We start from the raw sequence: 17,935 nt of genomic DNA, 5'->3' as shown, positions 1-17,935 counted from the left end.
CTCGTCTGCTGTAGCTTAATCCCGAGGCCAGTGGGGAGCATGGAGGTGTTTTAAACAGGGGAATGACAAGAGCACATTTATGAATTAAATAATCAGCCAAAAACCTTACTGTTATATGGAAAATAGATTGATGGGAGAGTTGGTCCCTCATGACCACTATTTTCTTCCCAGTCCCTAAAAAAGTACCTGGGATATATAGTAGGTGCTCAAGTGATTAAGAGAGTGATTGCAACGATGGATGGATGGATGGATGGATGGATGGATGGATGGATGGATGGATGGATGGATGATGGATGGATGGATCTGTGGATGCATCTATGAATAGATATATGTATGTGTATATGGATGGATGGATGGATGGATGGATGGATGGATGGATGGATAGATGGATGGATGATGGATGGATGGATCTGTGGATGCATCTATGGATAGATATATGTATGTGTATATGGATGGATGGATGATGGATGGATCTGTGGATGCATCTATGGATAGATATATGTATGTGTATATGGATGGTTGGATGGATGGATGGATGAATGAATGCATAACTGGAGGGATACATGGATTCACAGATACATGATTGGATACATGAGTTGGATGAATGCATGACTAAGGTCATGCATGACTTGGACACCTCTGAGACCCAAGCCTCACTCTTCTCCCTCTACAGAGTGTTCCCGTCACCAGGCCTGCCTTGTCACTGCTCTACAGACCCGACCTGGGACTGTGAGGTGTGTGTTCTATCCTGACACCCAGATCTGCACGCATAGCCTGCAGGCCCAGAACTGCCAACTTCTGCTCCGTGAAGAGGCCACCCGTATCTACCGGAAGCTGAGTAAGTCCACTCCTGTGATTTTGGGGTCATTCCCGGGAGCCTGGGTATGGCCGAGAAGGACTATCTGAGCATGTGGTGACTTGTAGGCAGTGACTTTTGAAGTTCTTAAGGGAAAGTTGGCCAAGCTTATCCTGGGCTAGGCAGCACTCACCTGGGATGGACTGAAGGAAGGTGGAAAACCCTACTTCTAACGTAGAACTCTTCTGTGCCACCTTTCTTTATTTATTCCTTGGAGTTAGAAGCCATTTTGGCCTTTGAGTTTCTTAGTAAAATAATTAAATAAGCCACTTTTTATTACTGTTTTGTAGTTTAGAAAGTTCTCTCACATACCTTATCTCATTTGGTCCTCACACTGATCTTGTGAGGTAGCAGATAGCGTTTTATCCCTTCTTGGGCACCAGGAGATTCTGGCCCAGAGAAGTTAAGTGACTCTGATTTCCCACAGCGAGTGATAACAGAACAGGGACTTGGAGCCAGGTCTCCTGTCTCGAGGTGCGACCCTTTCCCACAAAGCCACACTGACTAATCACAGTCCTTTTACAGGGGGCAGCTGCTCCTGGCTCAGTTTAGTTTAAAAACATTCCAGAAGGTGCTCTTATATGTCAGACCTGTGTTAGGTGCTGGGGATCCAGGGATGAAGCAGGTAAGGGGAGGGCCACATATAAATCCATCACTAAGTGAAATAGGTAAGATGTGTATAACAGGACACCCGGGAACTGGGGACCGGGGGACACACCTTCCCCAGTAGACATGCTGACCAGATGGAATTAAAGACTTCTTAGAAATGTTGTCTATGTCTGCCATCTTATCCCTCAGAGAAGAGGTCGGTAAACTTTCTCTGTTTAGGGCTAGATAATAAACATTTTAGGCTCTACAGCCGCACATCTCTGTTATAACTACTCAGCTCTGCCATCGTAGCAGGAAAGCAGCCACAGGCGATGCAATATGTAAATCCATGGGCGTGGCTGTGTGCCAATAAAACTTTATTTATAAACCCAGGCAGCACCACATTTGTCCCCACCCTGCCTTGTGGTGAGCCAGCCGCCACGAGTGGAACAGTTCCTAACAAGGGGAGTGGGAATGAAAAAAGGCACTCACACATATGCTAATGCGGCCGGTCTTCAGTGGTCCTGAAGCACCAGGTTTATTTTCTCTGCTGAATTTATACCTTTTGAGTACGTATAAGCTCACAATCACAAAAATGCATTACATCATTAACAGTTGATTTTTTAACTTTTTCACAGAAACTTACTTAATCACTGAAACTCCCCAAAACGATTGTCCCATGGCAGAATCCATCAATTACCCTGATTAGCATCACTATGTCTTAAAACTGGTTGTTCCCACTTCATACCTTAGCAGTTCGTAAGCACCCTCCAGGTGCAGGCAAAGACAATGCCTCAGGAGCACAAACCGGTTATGCATTAGCAGAGCCATTAAGGCTTGCAATTAGCTTTAACCATGGCTCCCCACACTGCCTTGAGCCCGTGATATCCTCCTCTTCCTCTACCCCTCCTTCACCTCAGCCTTCAGACGGACCTGGGCCTGGGAATGCTTCGATTGCTGTATGCTGAGCTCTTGGGCCCTCGATCTCAAGTCTTGTCCTTTAGCTGGACATTTCTGTTATTTAGTCAAGTGAGATTCCATCAGTGTATTCCACCCACAGTGTAGCTAATCCACATGGTCGTCCTTAGCTTTGAGGTGTGAGTTCTGGAAAACAAATTAGACAGTTTCTCTATTAATTCTATGGGGCTCAAATTCCAGGTGAAATGCTCACCTCCGGCAGACAATGCTCACCTGTATGTATCTACCCAGGCGTTGTTGTTGGTACCCAGGGCACTTATAGAACGATGATGTGTGTATATATTAACCTAAGGAGCTAAGAAATACCCACATGGCCTAAATATGTGCATATTCTGAAAAGAATTCACCATTTCTGCAGAAGATTTCAAAATGGGGAACCGCACAACTAACATTTTCCCCATATTGGGTCTCGTTCAGTCTGGGATTCATCGGTCAGCCTCTGCAGGAAGGATTAAATGCCACTGTGGGAAAGCAGGCCTGCATTCCCTCGAAATTCCTAGCTTTTATATTTTCTGCCTTTGCTCCCCCCTTTGGATGATGCCACGTTCATGAAAATGTGGCTGTTTGCTGCAGAGCAAAAGAAACTGGCCACGGAGGGTTCTGCTACTTTAGTAGTCACTGTCTTGCCTGCTTGCCCGAGACCTGGTGATTTACAAGTGAAACAGGAAATCTTATGAGAAGGAACTGTGTGGGTGAGATCAGTCATTGATTTGTGATTGAGGTCAGATTAAAAAGCAGCAACAATTTCTTTCCATCCTGAGTTTTCATTTTGAGGCCTCACGCACACTCGCCCATGTTTTTGCAACAGAGAAGGTTTCATTCAGTTTCCCTCCTTCCTCCCTTTCTTCCTTCCTTCCCTCTTTTGTTTTCTTTTCTTTTCTTTTCTTTTCTCTTCTTGTCTTCCCTTTTCTTTCTTTCATATACCAAGGGTGCCAAAAAAATATATACACGTGACTTGTATTCATCTTTTGTTATTGGTACATATTGAGTATTAGGATTTGAATACAGTTTTTTCCTTTCTTAAAATGTGTAGACATTTTTTTTGGCACCCTCTGTATATGTTGAGCAACTGCCATTTGCCAGGCCTGGGCCTGGAACATTCCAACCCTCATGTTATTTATCCCTAACATCTTTGTGTTGTGGGGGCTACTGTTGTTCCTATTTTGCAGGTGGGAAACATGAGGGTCCAAAACATTATGAAGTTTTCCCAATGAGCTGGTCCAGCACATAAAACACAGGTCTGCCTCCCTGGACCACCCGTGGGTTCCTGCTCAGCATGCTGACCCTCAGGGGCATGGAGGTCATGAACACACATCACAGCAGGGTTTCTCAACCCAGGAGCCATGGACATTGAGGCCCTGGCTCATTCCTACTTGGGGGGCTGATCTGACCTCTCGTGGGATGCTCAGCAGCACCCCTGGCCTCTACCCTACCCGGTGCCAGTAGCAGCTCTCCCCAACCCGTGTGACAACCCAAAATGGCTCCAGACCGTGTCACGTCCCCTGGGGGCAAAATCACCTCCAATGGAACCACTGCGTTCTGCCTAGCTCTTGAGGAACAGGTAAACATCTGTCTGTCTGTCTGCTTCCTCTCCCATGCTCCCCTTTAGTCATCATATATGTATCTTAAATAGAAGGAGCTGCAGAGGAAACAGCAAAGCTTTCTCTCTCATTCAACTGGCAGTGAAACAGAGTGAAGCAAACACACCTGCTGAACTAATAAGAGCCTCTCTCTCTCTCTCTCTCTCTCTCTCTCTCTCTCTCCCCCCCCCCCCCCCCCCCCAGCAGTGTTTCCTCTGTGCAAGGCCCTAAGCCCGGTGGGGAATCAAACACAGGCTTCTCTCAAGTCCCTGAAAGTGATATTTGAAACTGAGCCGAGCCCAACAAAAGTTTATTGAATCAGTGAATGAATGAAAGACAGGGCAGCAGAAGAGATGCGACAGGGCTGCAGAGAGGCTCATCCTGTGTCCGATGTTAACCCTACACGGACGGGATGGAAGGTGCCTGGGAGCACAGAGCAGTGGTGGCGGCAGCGCCAGCCTGGACCTACTGGACCGGGTGACATTCGGACATGAACAAAGGAAGTGGGGGGACTTGTAGGCCTGGGCAGAGGCCCAGAGAGGGGCCCTGAACTGACCCTCGACCCTGTGTGAATGACGCATGGTCAGAGTTGAGGTTTAGAAAGGTGGGCTTTGAATCCTACATCACCTTGCCGTCCTGGCAGCTACCCACCCTGGGTCCCTACCCCTGTTTCCTCACCAGTTCCTTAGTTGCAATTCTGAAATCCAAAGTTCTAAGTCAGAACTTTTTTTTTCCTTTTTCTTTTTTTTTTTTTTAAGTGTGTGGCAAACTCATTTAATAGCAAAATCTGACCTGGAATGAATGAAGAAATTATATTCTTTATTCATCCCTCTTAGGAGCCCTTCGTGCATTTTATCACAGAAATACTGGATATGTTTGATGTTGGAGCTGTGTTTCACATCTCCCTGGAAGATTGCACATTGCATGTTTGTGTCCTTCTGTTCTTAATATCCAAAGAATTCTGAATGGCGGCCCACATCGGGCGCAGGGTCCTGAGTAAGGGGTTGTGTGCCTAGGATGGTCTCTTAGGAAGAATGAATGCAATGACAGTCATGAGAGAAGGGATTAAAGCTACACTCGGCATAGTCAGTGCCTAGGAAAGGTCAGCTGTCTTTGCTACTATTGTTATTATTATTATTTTCACACTGAAAATTAACTTGACTAAATGTAAGCGATTAGGGTCTGAATGAATTACCAACATTTTGTAAAGTGCAAAAAGCAGTGTTTTGTTTCTTGAAACATATTCCCAATGTTTCTGGTGAACAGAGCACCCACTACTCTCTTGCCTCCTCCTCCCCCACATTGCCCTCCCAACAGATAATCCTCTGCTCAGTTTTGGGACATCTGCACCTTCGGTGACCATCCCCACCCGCGGCCGGCTGCTGGGTAGGTCCCAGGCCATCCAGGTGGGCACTTCATGGAAGCAAGTGGACCAGTTCCTGGGAGTGCCGTATGCTGCCCCACCCCTGGCAGAGAGCCGCTTCGGGGCGCCGGAGCGCTTGAACTGGACAGGGTCCTGGGATGCCACCAAGCCACGGTAAGGCTCGAGTGCAACACACTTCGGTGAATTCCTCTCCCGTTCTAATCTATCAACATGAGACTTGGGGGCAGAGCGGTGCATTCTATTTTGAGTGGTACATGGAGCCGGGGGCTTGGGTTGGGGGGTGGGAGGGTGTATTAGTTAAGGTGGCATTTCCTGCTCTAATACATAAACCCCCAGCTATCAGTGACTTAATAATATCTTGCTCCTATAAAGCCCATTTGGTGATGGAGGGGCCAGTGTGCTTTGCTCCATACAGTGATTCAGGGACCCAGGCTGATGGAAGCTCTGCCTTCTTCAGCAGGAACCCTCTTGCTGTTGCATCCAGAAAAGAGAGGTTGTGGAAGAGGCCACAGGGTTGGGTTTTGTGGGCCATGCCTGCAGGTCGAGTGCATATGTCACTTACCCCTTCTGGTCATGTCTGATTTCAATGGTGCTAAGAAATACAGCAGAACAAGAAATATGTATAAAAGAAACACGTGATGAAAAAAAAAAATTGAGGTGAAGTTTATTTTTTTTTTTTGCCTAATAGGGACAATATTAAAAGGAATTTTCAAAAAAAGAAGCAAAAAGAAAGAAAGAAAGAAAGAAAGAAAGAAAGAAAGAAAGAAAGAAAGAAAGAAAGAAAGAAAGAAAAAACAAACATTCATATCTGATCTTCCTCCCTCATCAATTCTTCAATTTCACCCACTCCCTCCCATGCATACACACCATTTTAGTAGTTGACAAGTTAGAGAAGATTTTGTGATTTTTCTAATTCAAGCACGGTCAGAGTGCCCATGGAAACAGCAGCCATTCTCCTCTCTCCTCCTCCCCACCTGCATTTGCCCTCCCGAAAGGCAGCCATAGCTCTTTCACAAGGCAGCTGCTGCCTCCCTGTCCCTTGCCATCCTTGGCCGGCTCCTGGGCAGCCCACAGGCCCAGGCCAGAAAGAGTGATGAGCTTGGAGGCTCTTGACTACTCCAGGCAAGGGCCGGCCAAGGCTTCAAGTCAGGCAGTGGCAGGAAAATGCAGAACACCAGGGGTGAGACTCCACCACTGGGAAACAAAAGGAACAGACGCACACTAATTCGAGCTGGGACATACCCACCTGGCAGGTGGGGTCGTTGACTTACATAGGCTTTTGAGTGGACAGTAGCTGGAGAGCTTGGTTCACGAGAGCCCAGTGCTAATGAGGCTTGGGTGATGGGTAGAGTCACCTTTTGGGTGGATTGCCATCATGCTGCCTTTAGGTGTGTCCCAGACGTGGTGTCAGCTCTTAGGCCAGGAGATGCTCAAGCTGGCACACTCGGACTTGGGACTGATGTAGAAAGCAGGCAGGACACCTCGTCCAGTGACAGGTCTGCACACTTGGAGCAGAGAAGGGCCAAGGTCCCAAGTGGCATCCCGGTCGCTTCTCTATCTTGGGCACCCTTCTCTCCGGGTTGGTGCCTTGTCCCTGGGGGATGCCCCTCCCCAGGCCCAAGGCAGGGACAGTGATGGGCCCCCTTCACTTGCCACTCCCAGCTCCCCGTTCCTGAAGCTGCCTAATTGCCCAGAGCTGCTGGGCCACCAGGCCCTTTGATGGGGCCTCAGCTCTGGCCTCTGGTGGTGGACTGGGAGGGGACATGGGGCATGTGCCCTTGGTTGTGTCCCCTGAGTCAGTCTGTATCTGCAGGGCCAGCTGCTGGCAGCCAGGCATCAGCATGCCCACCTCTCCTGGCATCAGCGAGGATTGCTTGTATCTCAACGTGTTTGTTCCTCAGAGTGTGGTGAGTTCCAAAGCCCTTGCTGTGTCTGCCCCATTAGCAGCCCCTGTCCCCACAGCTGCGAGCACGTTCACTCACCCCCACTCAGGTTATGCTCCCCCAGCCGCGTGCTAGCTCGTTCTTGCCTAGTGAAGGCCTGAGTGAGTGGCTGAGAGCAAGCTAAGGGCCTCCTGGTCCTACACGGCCCCATCTGATCCTCCCACACCCTAGTGCTTCCCACATGGGGGACAGTGCACGGTGACAATCCACTTCTCTAGGAAATATTCATATAGAGCCTGTGATGGGTGGGGACTCTTCTAGGTGGGACACAGCTGTGAACAAAACAAGCCCTGCTCTGGGGGGTTTATACTTTAGTGAGAGAGGCGGAAAGAAACAGATAAGCAACTGAATATTAAACAGTTGAACAGCAAACAAATAAATATTGACGAAAAATATAGCAGGGGAGGAAGCACAAAGTGATAAGAGGTGTTAAGTGGTGGTCAGGAGGTGCCCGTTGAGCAGGGGTGTGGTGGAGGGAGGGTGCGAGCCATGTGGGTAGGGGAGGGCCAACAATCCAAGGTGGAGGCTCTCTTGAGGGCCACAGGTTGGGGAAGGGGAGCCCAGATTCAAAAGAGTGTGCAAACGAGGAAATGCCCATCCCTTGGAAGACCTTGGGAGTGACCCCTTTGGGCCATTTCACTGGAGCCTTCCATGTGGACTTTTGTTTGAGGCCGTTCTGGAGTTTGGGGTTTAGGGCTTTGACCCTGACTGGTTCTGCCCGGGTTTGAAGCCTGCATCTGCCTGAGTAGCAGCTATGGTCCTGATACTGAGTGTTTGAGTTTCCTGTTTGCGGAGAAGTCAGAGTACACGAAAGTAAAAGGAACTGATGAGCTTTAGGGAACATGAGTTTCTGGTGACGCCAGCCCAGTGTTGACAGATCTCATGGTACATGTGACGATGTCACCGCTTCCTGGTCCCCTAGCCTACTAACAGTGAGATTCAGCTGTACTTTGGAGGTTTGATCACAGCTAGCTGATCTGAGAGCTTTGTGATAAGGCCACCAAAAACATGAAAGTTATCTTGAGCTGCATTAGTTGACGTAATAGAACCCAGAATGAGGGCGGTGATAGCGTTCCATTCTGCCCAATGCTGGACGTACCGTACTTGTGGATGCTGAACTAAATTCTGGCTTCAAACCAGCCTATCACTTATAACTTCCTCACTCGCCTAGAGAAAGTAACTCAAATTTGATATCTCCCAGTTACCTCGTCTGAAAATGGGGAGATTAAATTTCTGCCTCATAAAGTTTTTGAGAGAAATAAAACAATGTATATATACTAATTGATCAATGGATCTCTGACACATACTAATTATGCAATGAGAGGCAAACTTTTGATCTTCGTAGCACTAATAAGAGGTGTTATTCCCATTTTTCAAATGAAAAGGCCAAGGCTCAGAGAGGTTAGGTGACCTGCCTAAGGTCACTCAGCTAGTGAGTGATTACTGTAGACTTGGTCAGGCGGGTCCCTGAGTTTGTGGCTAGGTCCAGTAAGTGGTGACCAGTGAGAATATACTTTTGCCACAGTGAGAGCAAGAAGTTTGTGACAGTACTGTTTATAGGGCACTTTTATATCTGGTTTCACTGGTCTTCACATAAACTCTAGGAGGAAGATAAATAAATATATATGTACATTTATATATATATACTGGGGTGTCAAAAAATGTATACAAGTGGGCACTTTGGTCAACGTTGCTCAAGCAGTAGTTTGCTATAATCAGAAGTGTCTGGACGCTGATGGGAACCACTTTGAGCACCTCTTGTCATTGCAGAAGTCAAATGTGACTTGTATTCCTCTTTTGTTATCACTATACATTGAGTAGTACAATTTTAATGTAGTTTTTTCCTTTTTTAAAATGTGTATACTTTTTTTGGCACCCTCTGTATGTGTGTATATATATGTATATATATATGGTACAAAAATAAACATATACAGACATACACACACACATAGGGAACCAAAAAAAGTATACATATATATTAAATACATATACATTACATATATATGTATTAAAATTGTAATAATATATACCAATAACAAAAGAGGAATACAAGTCATGTTTGACTTCTGCAATTACAAAAGGTGCTCAAAGTGGTTACCATCAGCGTAATTTTAACACAGCTTTTTCCTTTCTTAAAGTGTGTATACATTTTTTGGCACCTTCTGTGTGTGTGTGTGTGTGTGTGTGTGTGTGTGTGTGTGTGTGTGTAGGTCTAGGGGTTGGGGCTTCATCATGTGAACTTTGGGGGGACACAGTTCGGCCCCCGACATGGGGTCAAGTGTGCCTGCAGAGCAGAGCTGACGGGAAGAGTCAAATGTAGGCCCCGAGTCGGGCACCTACATGGGGAAGGGGCCCTCCCCAAGCTCTGGGGGTGAGAATGGGCCAACCTCTAGCACCCGCGTTTCTCCGTTCCCCACAGGCCCCCAACGCGTCCGTGCTGGTGTTCTTCCACAACAGCAGGGAGGCCAGGGGGCGCGAAGGGCGCCTGGCCTTGGACGGCTCCTACCTGGCTGCTCTCGGCAACCTCATCGTGGTCACCGCTGGCTACCGAGTGGGCGTCTTTGGCTTCCTGAGTTCTGGTGAGTTGCTGGTGTATCTGGGGACTGCTGACCCCTGAGCGAAGGCTCACTCTGTGCGTGCCCAGCCCCTTCTTCCTGGAATCCCATCTCTCGTGGCCTCCGGCTCTCCTCCAGGCCAGGTGAGCCCTCGGTGGAACGTCCTGCATGCTCATGAGACGCTCCAATGATGCTGACACCCCTAGGCCAGGCAATATTTGCCTTGGATTAAACTCACTATGTGTCTGAAGCTGTCCCAAGGATGTTACATGTCTCATCTTGTGACATACGCGTGTGTGTTTGTGTGTGTTGAGGCCCCAGGAAGTTTGATACTTGCTCAAGGTCACAAGGTCAGGAAAGAGCAGAGCCAGGACTCACCACCGGGGTTGACTTGCCCTGGAGAACTCTAAGGCGTGGATGATGGCTCTTGGGTCCACAGGGCAGCCATCTGCCTGGGAGGGAGGCCTGCATACGTTATGTGCTTTCCCTTTAATTCTGGTTGCCCTTGTGAACACTGGCCTGTCCCCTCCAGGCACAGACCCAGTTACCCCCCTGGTTATGCCCTCTGCCCTTCCCCCACCTCCAGAGCAGAACTGAAGCTTGAGCCAATCCTACCATCTTCCTCCTATATCTTCCCCTCCACCCACAGCCCCCACCAGGGTTAGGGTAGTTGTCAGGCAGCTGTGGCAGAGGGCAGACACGCTGGTCTGGGAATTTGAGGAGCCATTCATTGTCTCTGTGACTTTGGACAAAACCCTTTCTTTCTTTGAGTCTCAGTTTTCACCTCTGTAAAATGGGAATAATTGTACAACTTGCAAAATTACTATGAGGCTCAAGTGAGGTACTGAATGGGAAAGAGCTTTAGGGCTGGTGAAGGCTTTATGGGTCCTCAAGGATGGTTACGGAGCGTTGTCTCTTTTCCAAGGATCTCATTTAAAACCTAGAATGTCTTACCTGCTAAATATGGTTGGGCAGGTGAAAGGAAGGTAGCATGACCGGAATAACAAACTCGACTAGCATGTGGGTGAATGGGATGGCTATCCAGCATGAATGCCAGGCATGCTAGGGAATGAGGGCTGATGGACAACTTGGCAGGAGGCCTTGAGTGCCATAGAGAAGTTTCTGGGCCTGCACAACAAATGCGAAACGGGCAGCAAGTTAAGACAGAAGGAGACCAGATGCCAATGTGGGGGCTGTGGATGATAAACAGACTTCAGATTTCCTTTAAGAGAGTAGGGTCAGCTGCTGGAACACTGAGAACGCTTTACCTGGGTTTTCTTTCCTCTTCAAATACCCAACTAATAATGGTTTTTTAAGTCAGTAGCTCCTTTCTCTAAAGAGATGGTAAAATTCAGACGTCATCCTGTTGAACCGCAGTCAGGGGGAGCTTTTCACAGACGTGGCTGACTTCTTGGCTTAGAGCATTCCAGACAGAAGAGAGCGAATTTCCATATGTCATCTGTCCCTGAGGGGGTGGAGGATTATGATTTCATGGACTGTAATCTTACTGAGAATTTGTATGATTCTGGGAAGGCAAACTCATTTCTGTTGCCGGCAGGGCACCGGCGGGGGAGGCAAAGGAAACTTCCAGAACACTCACCCTCTTTCATTCCTGAATTGAAATGCTACCTGTTCATTGTGCTTAAAATGAAACTGTCAGTCAGAGAGAAGGAACATTACGCTTACCGAGCAGCTCCCTTTATCACTTTTCACCTAGGTGACCTCCTTTCATTGTCTTGGCAGCTCTGCAAGGCCAGCGTCGCGGGGCCATTTCACAGGTGAAACCGTGAGGCCCAGAGAGGTTAAGGAGCTGCATGCCCCACTGTTTGGAGTGGCATGCTGGGCGATACACCCCGGTGGCCAAACAGTAAGAGGAAATACGTGGTAGCTTGCTCTGTCCCAGGTCTGGAGCCCCGTTTGCGTTCTGCTTCTTCTGTGTTCAGAGCAGGATCAGTCAGCTGCACTCATTTCACCGCAGGCCGTTTGTCTTTGCATTACCTGCTAGACCTCCTAGCGCTTGGCACATTCCTGAGCTTCCATGTTTCCTGCATTGCGCCTCCCTGCTGTTCGGCCTAGATAGAGGAGTGCTCAACTGATCAAGACACTGAGACACAGAGAACATAGCAGGGAAAGAAAGCAGCGGCATTGTGGTGCAGACACGGGCTCCCTAAGTACCGACAGCCCGTCTCCTGCCTGCCACACACACTGGGGGACAAAGCTCCAGGGATGAGCAGCTACTGTGCAGAGGGTGCAGGCACTGCCAGCCTCAGGGAGCGCTCAGGAAGGAGAACGGAGCGGGCGTGAGACTCAGCGGGCCCCCAGTACATTTACGGCACAGAACACCATTCCCTTTTCCATTAAAAAGAAAAAATATATATATGCATTTTTAAAAAATATTTTTTATAAAAATACATATATATAATCATAATATACATGAGCTTTTATTATTTAGAGCAGTTCTATGTTCACAGAAAAGTTGAGCAGAAAGTACAGAGCGTTCCCACAGACACCTTCGTCCCCTGCCTCAGTTTCCCCTATTTATTATCACCACTGCACATTGATGTGGCACGTTTGTTACAACCGATGAGCCACTATGGCTACACTGCTACTCACTCAAGTCCATGGCTGACACGAGGACTCACTCTTTGTGTCGTACGCATCACGGGTTTTGACAAACGAATAGTGACCCATGTCTGCCAGCACGGTATCACACAGACCAGGCTCACTGCCCTAGAATTTCTCCGTGCTCCACCTATCCGCCCCTCCCCTTTTCCGTGTTAAATAGCTGGGAACTGCAGTTGGGAACCCAGATCTGGAAAGAGCTGGGCTGCTTCGCGTGCCAGCCTCAGCCAGGGCCCTGCACGGCTCTCTGGCTTTGCACCAGGCAGCGCAGGCTCCAAGAGCAGCTCCATCGCAATTCCTTCCCTCCACATCCCATCACAGGCTGCCCATCTCTCAAAGGATGCAAGGACTTAGGGGCAGACAACATGAGATAAAGAGTGAGAGGCAAACCCTTGGACCCTTGCCTGGCTCTGAGCAGGGGCTCGCAGGGTGAAGGCCCTTTTCTGTCCCCGGACAGGGCCTTTGTTATGTCAGGGCACTTTGTGGTCTTGTCTGGCCGGTGGCTGGCACACAGCTGCCTCTGAACTTCAGCAGCAGCAGTAGCAGCTGGCATTTACTGAGTCAGGCCGAGTAGCTGCCCCACGTACATCGTCTCACTGGGCGCAGCATCTGCTGGAAGGCCCAGAGCAAAAATGCCCCCTTGAGAGCTCCACTCTCATTTCAAAAGGGGTGGGAGAAATGTGAAAACGGAAGCTTGCGCCAGTCCTGAGGCCCACAAACGTGCCTTCTCTGCCGCGCCAGGGAGGCCAAACCCAGCGATACTTAAAGGGAGCCATGGTTCCTAATGAACTGAGCCGTCGGAAAGGAAGTGAGGGGCTTGGCAGTGGGCACGGGGAGGCCACTGCCCCTGCCTGGACCCTGCAGGCCTCCTGCCGGGTGCCTGGGCCAGGGAGCCAGACGGAAGGCACAGTACCATTTCCATCACCTCATTGTCCCTGGGGCACTCGGAGGTCTCCAGGGAGGGCCTGCCACCCTCTCTGACAGAGGAACAGGACAGAGGCCCGCCCCAGTGGGTGACCCATCACAGGTGCAATTTCTGCCCCAAAGACAAGGCAGGCCCTGCAGAGGGCATCTGTGAGATACCACTGGGACCTAGACCCATTGTATTGGAGAAGAACCAAGCAACTTCTGTAGACTTTTATGCCAGGCACTGTTCTGTTTCATTTATAGATATTAACTAATTTACTTATCATACAAACCCATTGTACAGGGGAAAAGCAAGTCCCATTAAGTAACTGATCCAGGGCCCCACTGGGCTCCGAGGTGGTGGGGCCAGGGCATCACCCCATTTATCTGGCTCCATAGCCCGTGGACTCGGCCAGCTCACCATGCTGCCTTTCATCAATGGCCATCAACAGGACTGGCGTGGGACCCACTGTGAGCCCAGATGTGTGCTAAGGAGCGTTAGAGGGCCAGTTAGATCGTGAGGGAGCCAGCGGATGTTTGCTGGGGTGGTTCTGCCCCGAGGGGCAGGAGCCTGGCAGTGGAGGGGCAGATCAGGGTGGACAAGGGCAGATGGGGAGCAGTGTCGTCACAGTATCCTGACGTCTTCTATTCACACCCGTCTCCCTACTGGACCGTAGGCACCTGGCCAGCGGAGAGCAGCCTCTCCAGTTTCATATCCCCAGCAGCACCTCACAGCTTGTGTTTGTGGCGGGGCTGAGCCAGGTGGGGCCTGCGTAGGGCCCCGGGGACAAGGAGAATTGGGGCTCAGCCACAGCCAGACTGCAGGGGAATGAATGTGGACATGGGGGCAGACCTTGATGTCTGGGTGAAGGTCAGCGTTGGAGCCCAGGGAACGCGGACTGCCTTGCTAGGCTGATGTCAACCTTAGAGAGTCTGAGAAGCCAAGAAGAAGTTTAGACTCGCTGCAGTGGGAATGAGGGAGTCATGCAGGCTTTGGGGCAGAGAAAGTTCCGTCTCTAGAGCAAAGCAGGTGTGAGCCTCAACTCAAACTAGAACAGGCCTGGAGTTTCAGGGTGTTGAGAATCATAGATTGGCAAGGACGATAGTTTGAATTCAGAGGACGACCAGAAGGCCATGTCATTTAGTGTCCCAAACGCCAAAGACATGTTTTTGCTATTCGTTTTGTGTGTGTGTGTATGTCATATCATTCCATTAAAAAATAGTGCTGAGCTTTCAATAAATATTTACTAGATTCTTTGTAAAAAGGAAAGAGCCATCAACACAGCTGAATGCTACTGAGGGTCACGGAAAACAGGCCGTGGGGAGGATGGCGAGCCTCGCCTTGCCAGGCCTGGCCATCGTTGGGGACAAAGAGCACAGAGAGCCACCAGCAGCAGGTGAAGACGTGGGGCAGGCAGCTCATCTCCTCCCTGCTCACGTGCCAAGTCAGGGGCTGGTCTGGACATGCGTTGCCTCTAATCCGAGCAGCTGCCCTAGCAAATGCCTCATCTAGGATGGGAAAGTTGTGGTCCAGAGAGGTGAAGTGATATGTCCAAGGTCTCCTAGATAGCAAAGTTGAAAGGGCAGACTCTTTCACCTTTGCCTGACTCTGATTCTGGAGTCCAGGCTCTTCCCACTGGCCACTCTGTATTTGGAAACACAGTCCCGACCTGTGCGGACAGGAGGTGCTGAGGGCCTGGCCTTGACAGCACTGGAATGATGAGATTCCAGGGTGCAAAATCACAAAAGGTAAAAGGCTTTCCTCTTTCTGAAGGGACCAGCGAGGTGAGTGGCAACTGGGGGCTGCTGGACCAGGTGGCGGCTCTGACCTGGGTACAGACCTACATTGGAGTGTTTGGTGGGGACCCTCGGCGAGTGGCCCTGGCAGCTGACCGCGGCGGAGCGGACGTGGCCAGCATCCACCTTCTGACCAGCAGGGCTGCCGACTCCAGACTCTTCCGGAGAGCCGTGCTGATGGTGAGTTGCCCATCCTGCCTTCAGCCTCGCTGCAGGTGCTCCCAGGCCAGAGGGTCTTTCCGGCCTCTTGGGGCCAGTTGGCTTCCATCACTTGGTTTCCCTTAACCTTTGTTGTGAGTGGGTGTCCTGCTCGTGGCCATCTGATGTGCGCCAGGGTGCTGGGGGCTCCCCTGATGGTTGTCTACTCCTATCCGAAGTGCTGATGATTCCAGACGGGGGAATGTTCTATTTCTTGGGGGCACCTCACTAGAAACTCTGAGTGTCACGGTCTGAACTCTCAGTGACCTCCCTTGTTTGTAGACAACCACAGGGATGGCGTGTAGGGTGAGAAGCTTCTGATGGAAGAAAAGTTAATGAGGGTACAGGTGCACCGTATTTGTTGATTTCATCTGTGACGGGCATTGGGGTTGGGTCCCCCTTTGGCTGCCGTGAATCGTGCTGCAGTGAACGTTGTTGTGGCATCGAAGTGTGTTTAAGCAGGTGGGAAACTTGCTTCTCTTAAAACTGGGTGGAAGATGGAGTTAAAAGGGACAACTCTGGAGGTGGAGGAAGCCATGAGGAGATTGTTAGGTACCGCAATTTAAGGAAAGGGGGAGAGCCACTGAGACCAGCCCCGTGGACCTGCTAGCAGCTCTGAGGCCATGTAACCACCCCAGCTTTGTCTAGCCGTCCTGGGGTCCAAACCCTTGATCACAAGGAGGGTAGGAGTGGCATTGTTTGGGCCTCGCTTATCAGCATCATCACCATCCCTGACCGGAAGCAGGACCACCTGCCACTCCATCTCTCTCCTTCAGCACAGGATCTTTCTAACGTTCTAGAAGAGTCTGTGCTCTACCCTGCCTCGTACAGGCAGTTTCTCTGCATAAAACACGTTTCTGCCATCGTCCTCTTTGTCTGCCCTATTCATCTTTCCAGGGAGTCCTTCCAGCTTCCCAGCCTTGAATCAGACCCCTCGTTATGGCTTGTGCTGCCTGCCCTTCTCTGTACAGCACTTGTCATGATTTCCCATCAGCGACTAATCATTCCCTCTGCCAAGTCTGTCTCCCTCCCATGACTGTAAGCTCCAGGAGAGCCGGGGCCAGGTGTGTCTTGCTCTCCACGGGGCCCCAAACACCCAACACAGCTCTCTCAGGATAAACGCTCCAAAATTAATATCCGGGCAGGGAGGGGGGGGTGAGTAGATGCACTGGGGAACCCACAGGCTAGTCCACTTCCCTCCCTCCGACCCCTTTCTTGTGTGTGTCCTTTGACTCAGGTTTTCTTCAACCTGTCCCTCTGTAGGGGGTCCATCTTAGTGGCAGGACTTCTGAGCCCAAACATTCTTCAATTCCTGGTATTGAAAGCAGACCTTCCTGACTTTTAGTTGATTCTCGATTGATTTCCTCAGGGCCCCCTCAGAAACCAGACACTCAGTGGGACCTAGAAGATACCCAGAATACCTTCTAGTAGGCCCAGAAGGCAGAATTTGTTCTTTAAAAATTCTGGAGGGGTTAAGTGTTTGGGGAATTGCAAAAGCGAATCTGTTTGTACAAATGGTAGTGTATTTAAAAATAAACTCGCCATCTGTTTTAGTCATTTAGGAGCAGCTTTTACAACTGCTCCCAGGCGTCTTTGGGATGCATGTGAAATTATTTGGCATCAAGAGAGCTAAAATACTTCAGCGTATTTGCAGTTCTTAGACGTGTATTTACCAGGAGATACGTGAGGAAAGACTATGAGTTGGTGATACATTCTTGGATAAAATGTTAAGTCTTTGCAAATCTTGGGGCCAAAATTGTTGGGATGGCAAGTGAGACACACTCCTGTGATAAGTGATAAGTTATATTCATTTGCTTAGCATGTTTGGGGCCACAAAGCACTTTCAGTGTATTATTTCAGAGAGTCCTCACATTGATTCACAAGAGGCGTTTTGTCGGGTTTTTTTGTTTGTTTGGTTTTTATATGTCTAATCTATAGATCAGAAATCTAAGGCTTGGGATATTTAGTGACCTACTAAAGAATACAGCAAGGAAGGAACTGCATTAGGGACTAGAACTGAAAGCCAAGTCTTCTGTTTTCCCATTCCATGAGGCTGCTTCTCCAGGAACGGGGGACTTTTTCGGTATCTGAGTGTGTGAGGGAGCGAGCCCAGGCCCACACCTGCATGAAGATCCTGGCCTGGGGCAAAACCCTTCATCCTTGCATTCTTCATGAATAAAATAGGTGTGATTCATTCTGTCTCCCAAGGGCTTATGGAGTTGTCATCACATAAGGTTTGTCAAGTGTCCTGCACACCATAGAGTGAAGAAATCCAAGTCTCCCCCCTTCCATGCCAGGCAAAGGCCACTGCGAACAAAAGCAGGTCTGGGGACATTCCACCATCCCTGGGGCCCAGGTTGCAGGAGGAAGAGAGGTGATGCGTTGCAAACAGGCGTTCTGTGGCTCCGACGCCCTGGCCAGTTCTAAGAGAAGACAGAGTAGGTCATGTCCTCGGTGGCGTGTTCCCAGGACCCAAAATGGAGTTCCACTGCCCCAATTCTGCGTTCCTCGGAGGAAACGCCAGGACT

General features: G+C 49.6%; 1 protein-coding gene across 1 annotated transcript in view; it reads left to right on the top strand.

The window, feature by feature from the left end:
* The window catches only part of TG (thyroglobulin), a 211,028-nt gene that overhangs the window by 105,763 nt on the left and 87,330 nt on the right, over positions 1 to 17,935 (top strand). The window contains exons 37-41 of the mRNA XM_019724102.3: positions 674 to 838; positions 5,320 to 5,539; positions 7,200 to 7,293; positions 9,749 to 9,908; positions 15,187 to 15,389. Coding sequence (XP_019579661.3) covers positions 674 to 838; positions 5,320 to 5,539; positions 7,200 to 7,293; positions 9,749 to 9,908; positions 15,187 to 15,389 — 842 coding nt within the window. The remainder of the gene's footprint in view (positions 1 to 673; positions 839 to 5,319; positions 5,540 to 7,199; positions 7,294 to 9,748; positions 9,909 to 15,186; positions 15,390 to 17,935) is intronic.

This window comes from Rhinolophus sinicus, chromosome 6 (genome assembly GCF_057876585.1).
Source record: "Rhinolophus sinicus isolate RSI-liver-muscle chromosome 6, RSI-T2T, whole genome shotgun sequence".
Classification (NCBI taxonomy): Eukaryota; Metazoa; Chordata; class Mammalia; order Chiroptera; family Rhinolophidae; genus Rhinolophus; species Rhinolophus sinicus.
This window is presented reverse-complemented; position numbering and strand designations above follow the sequence as displayed.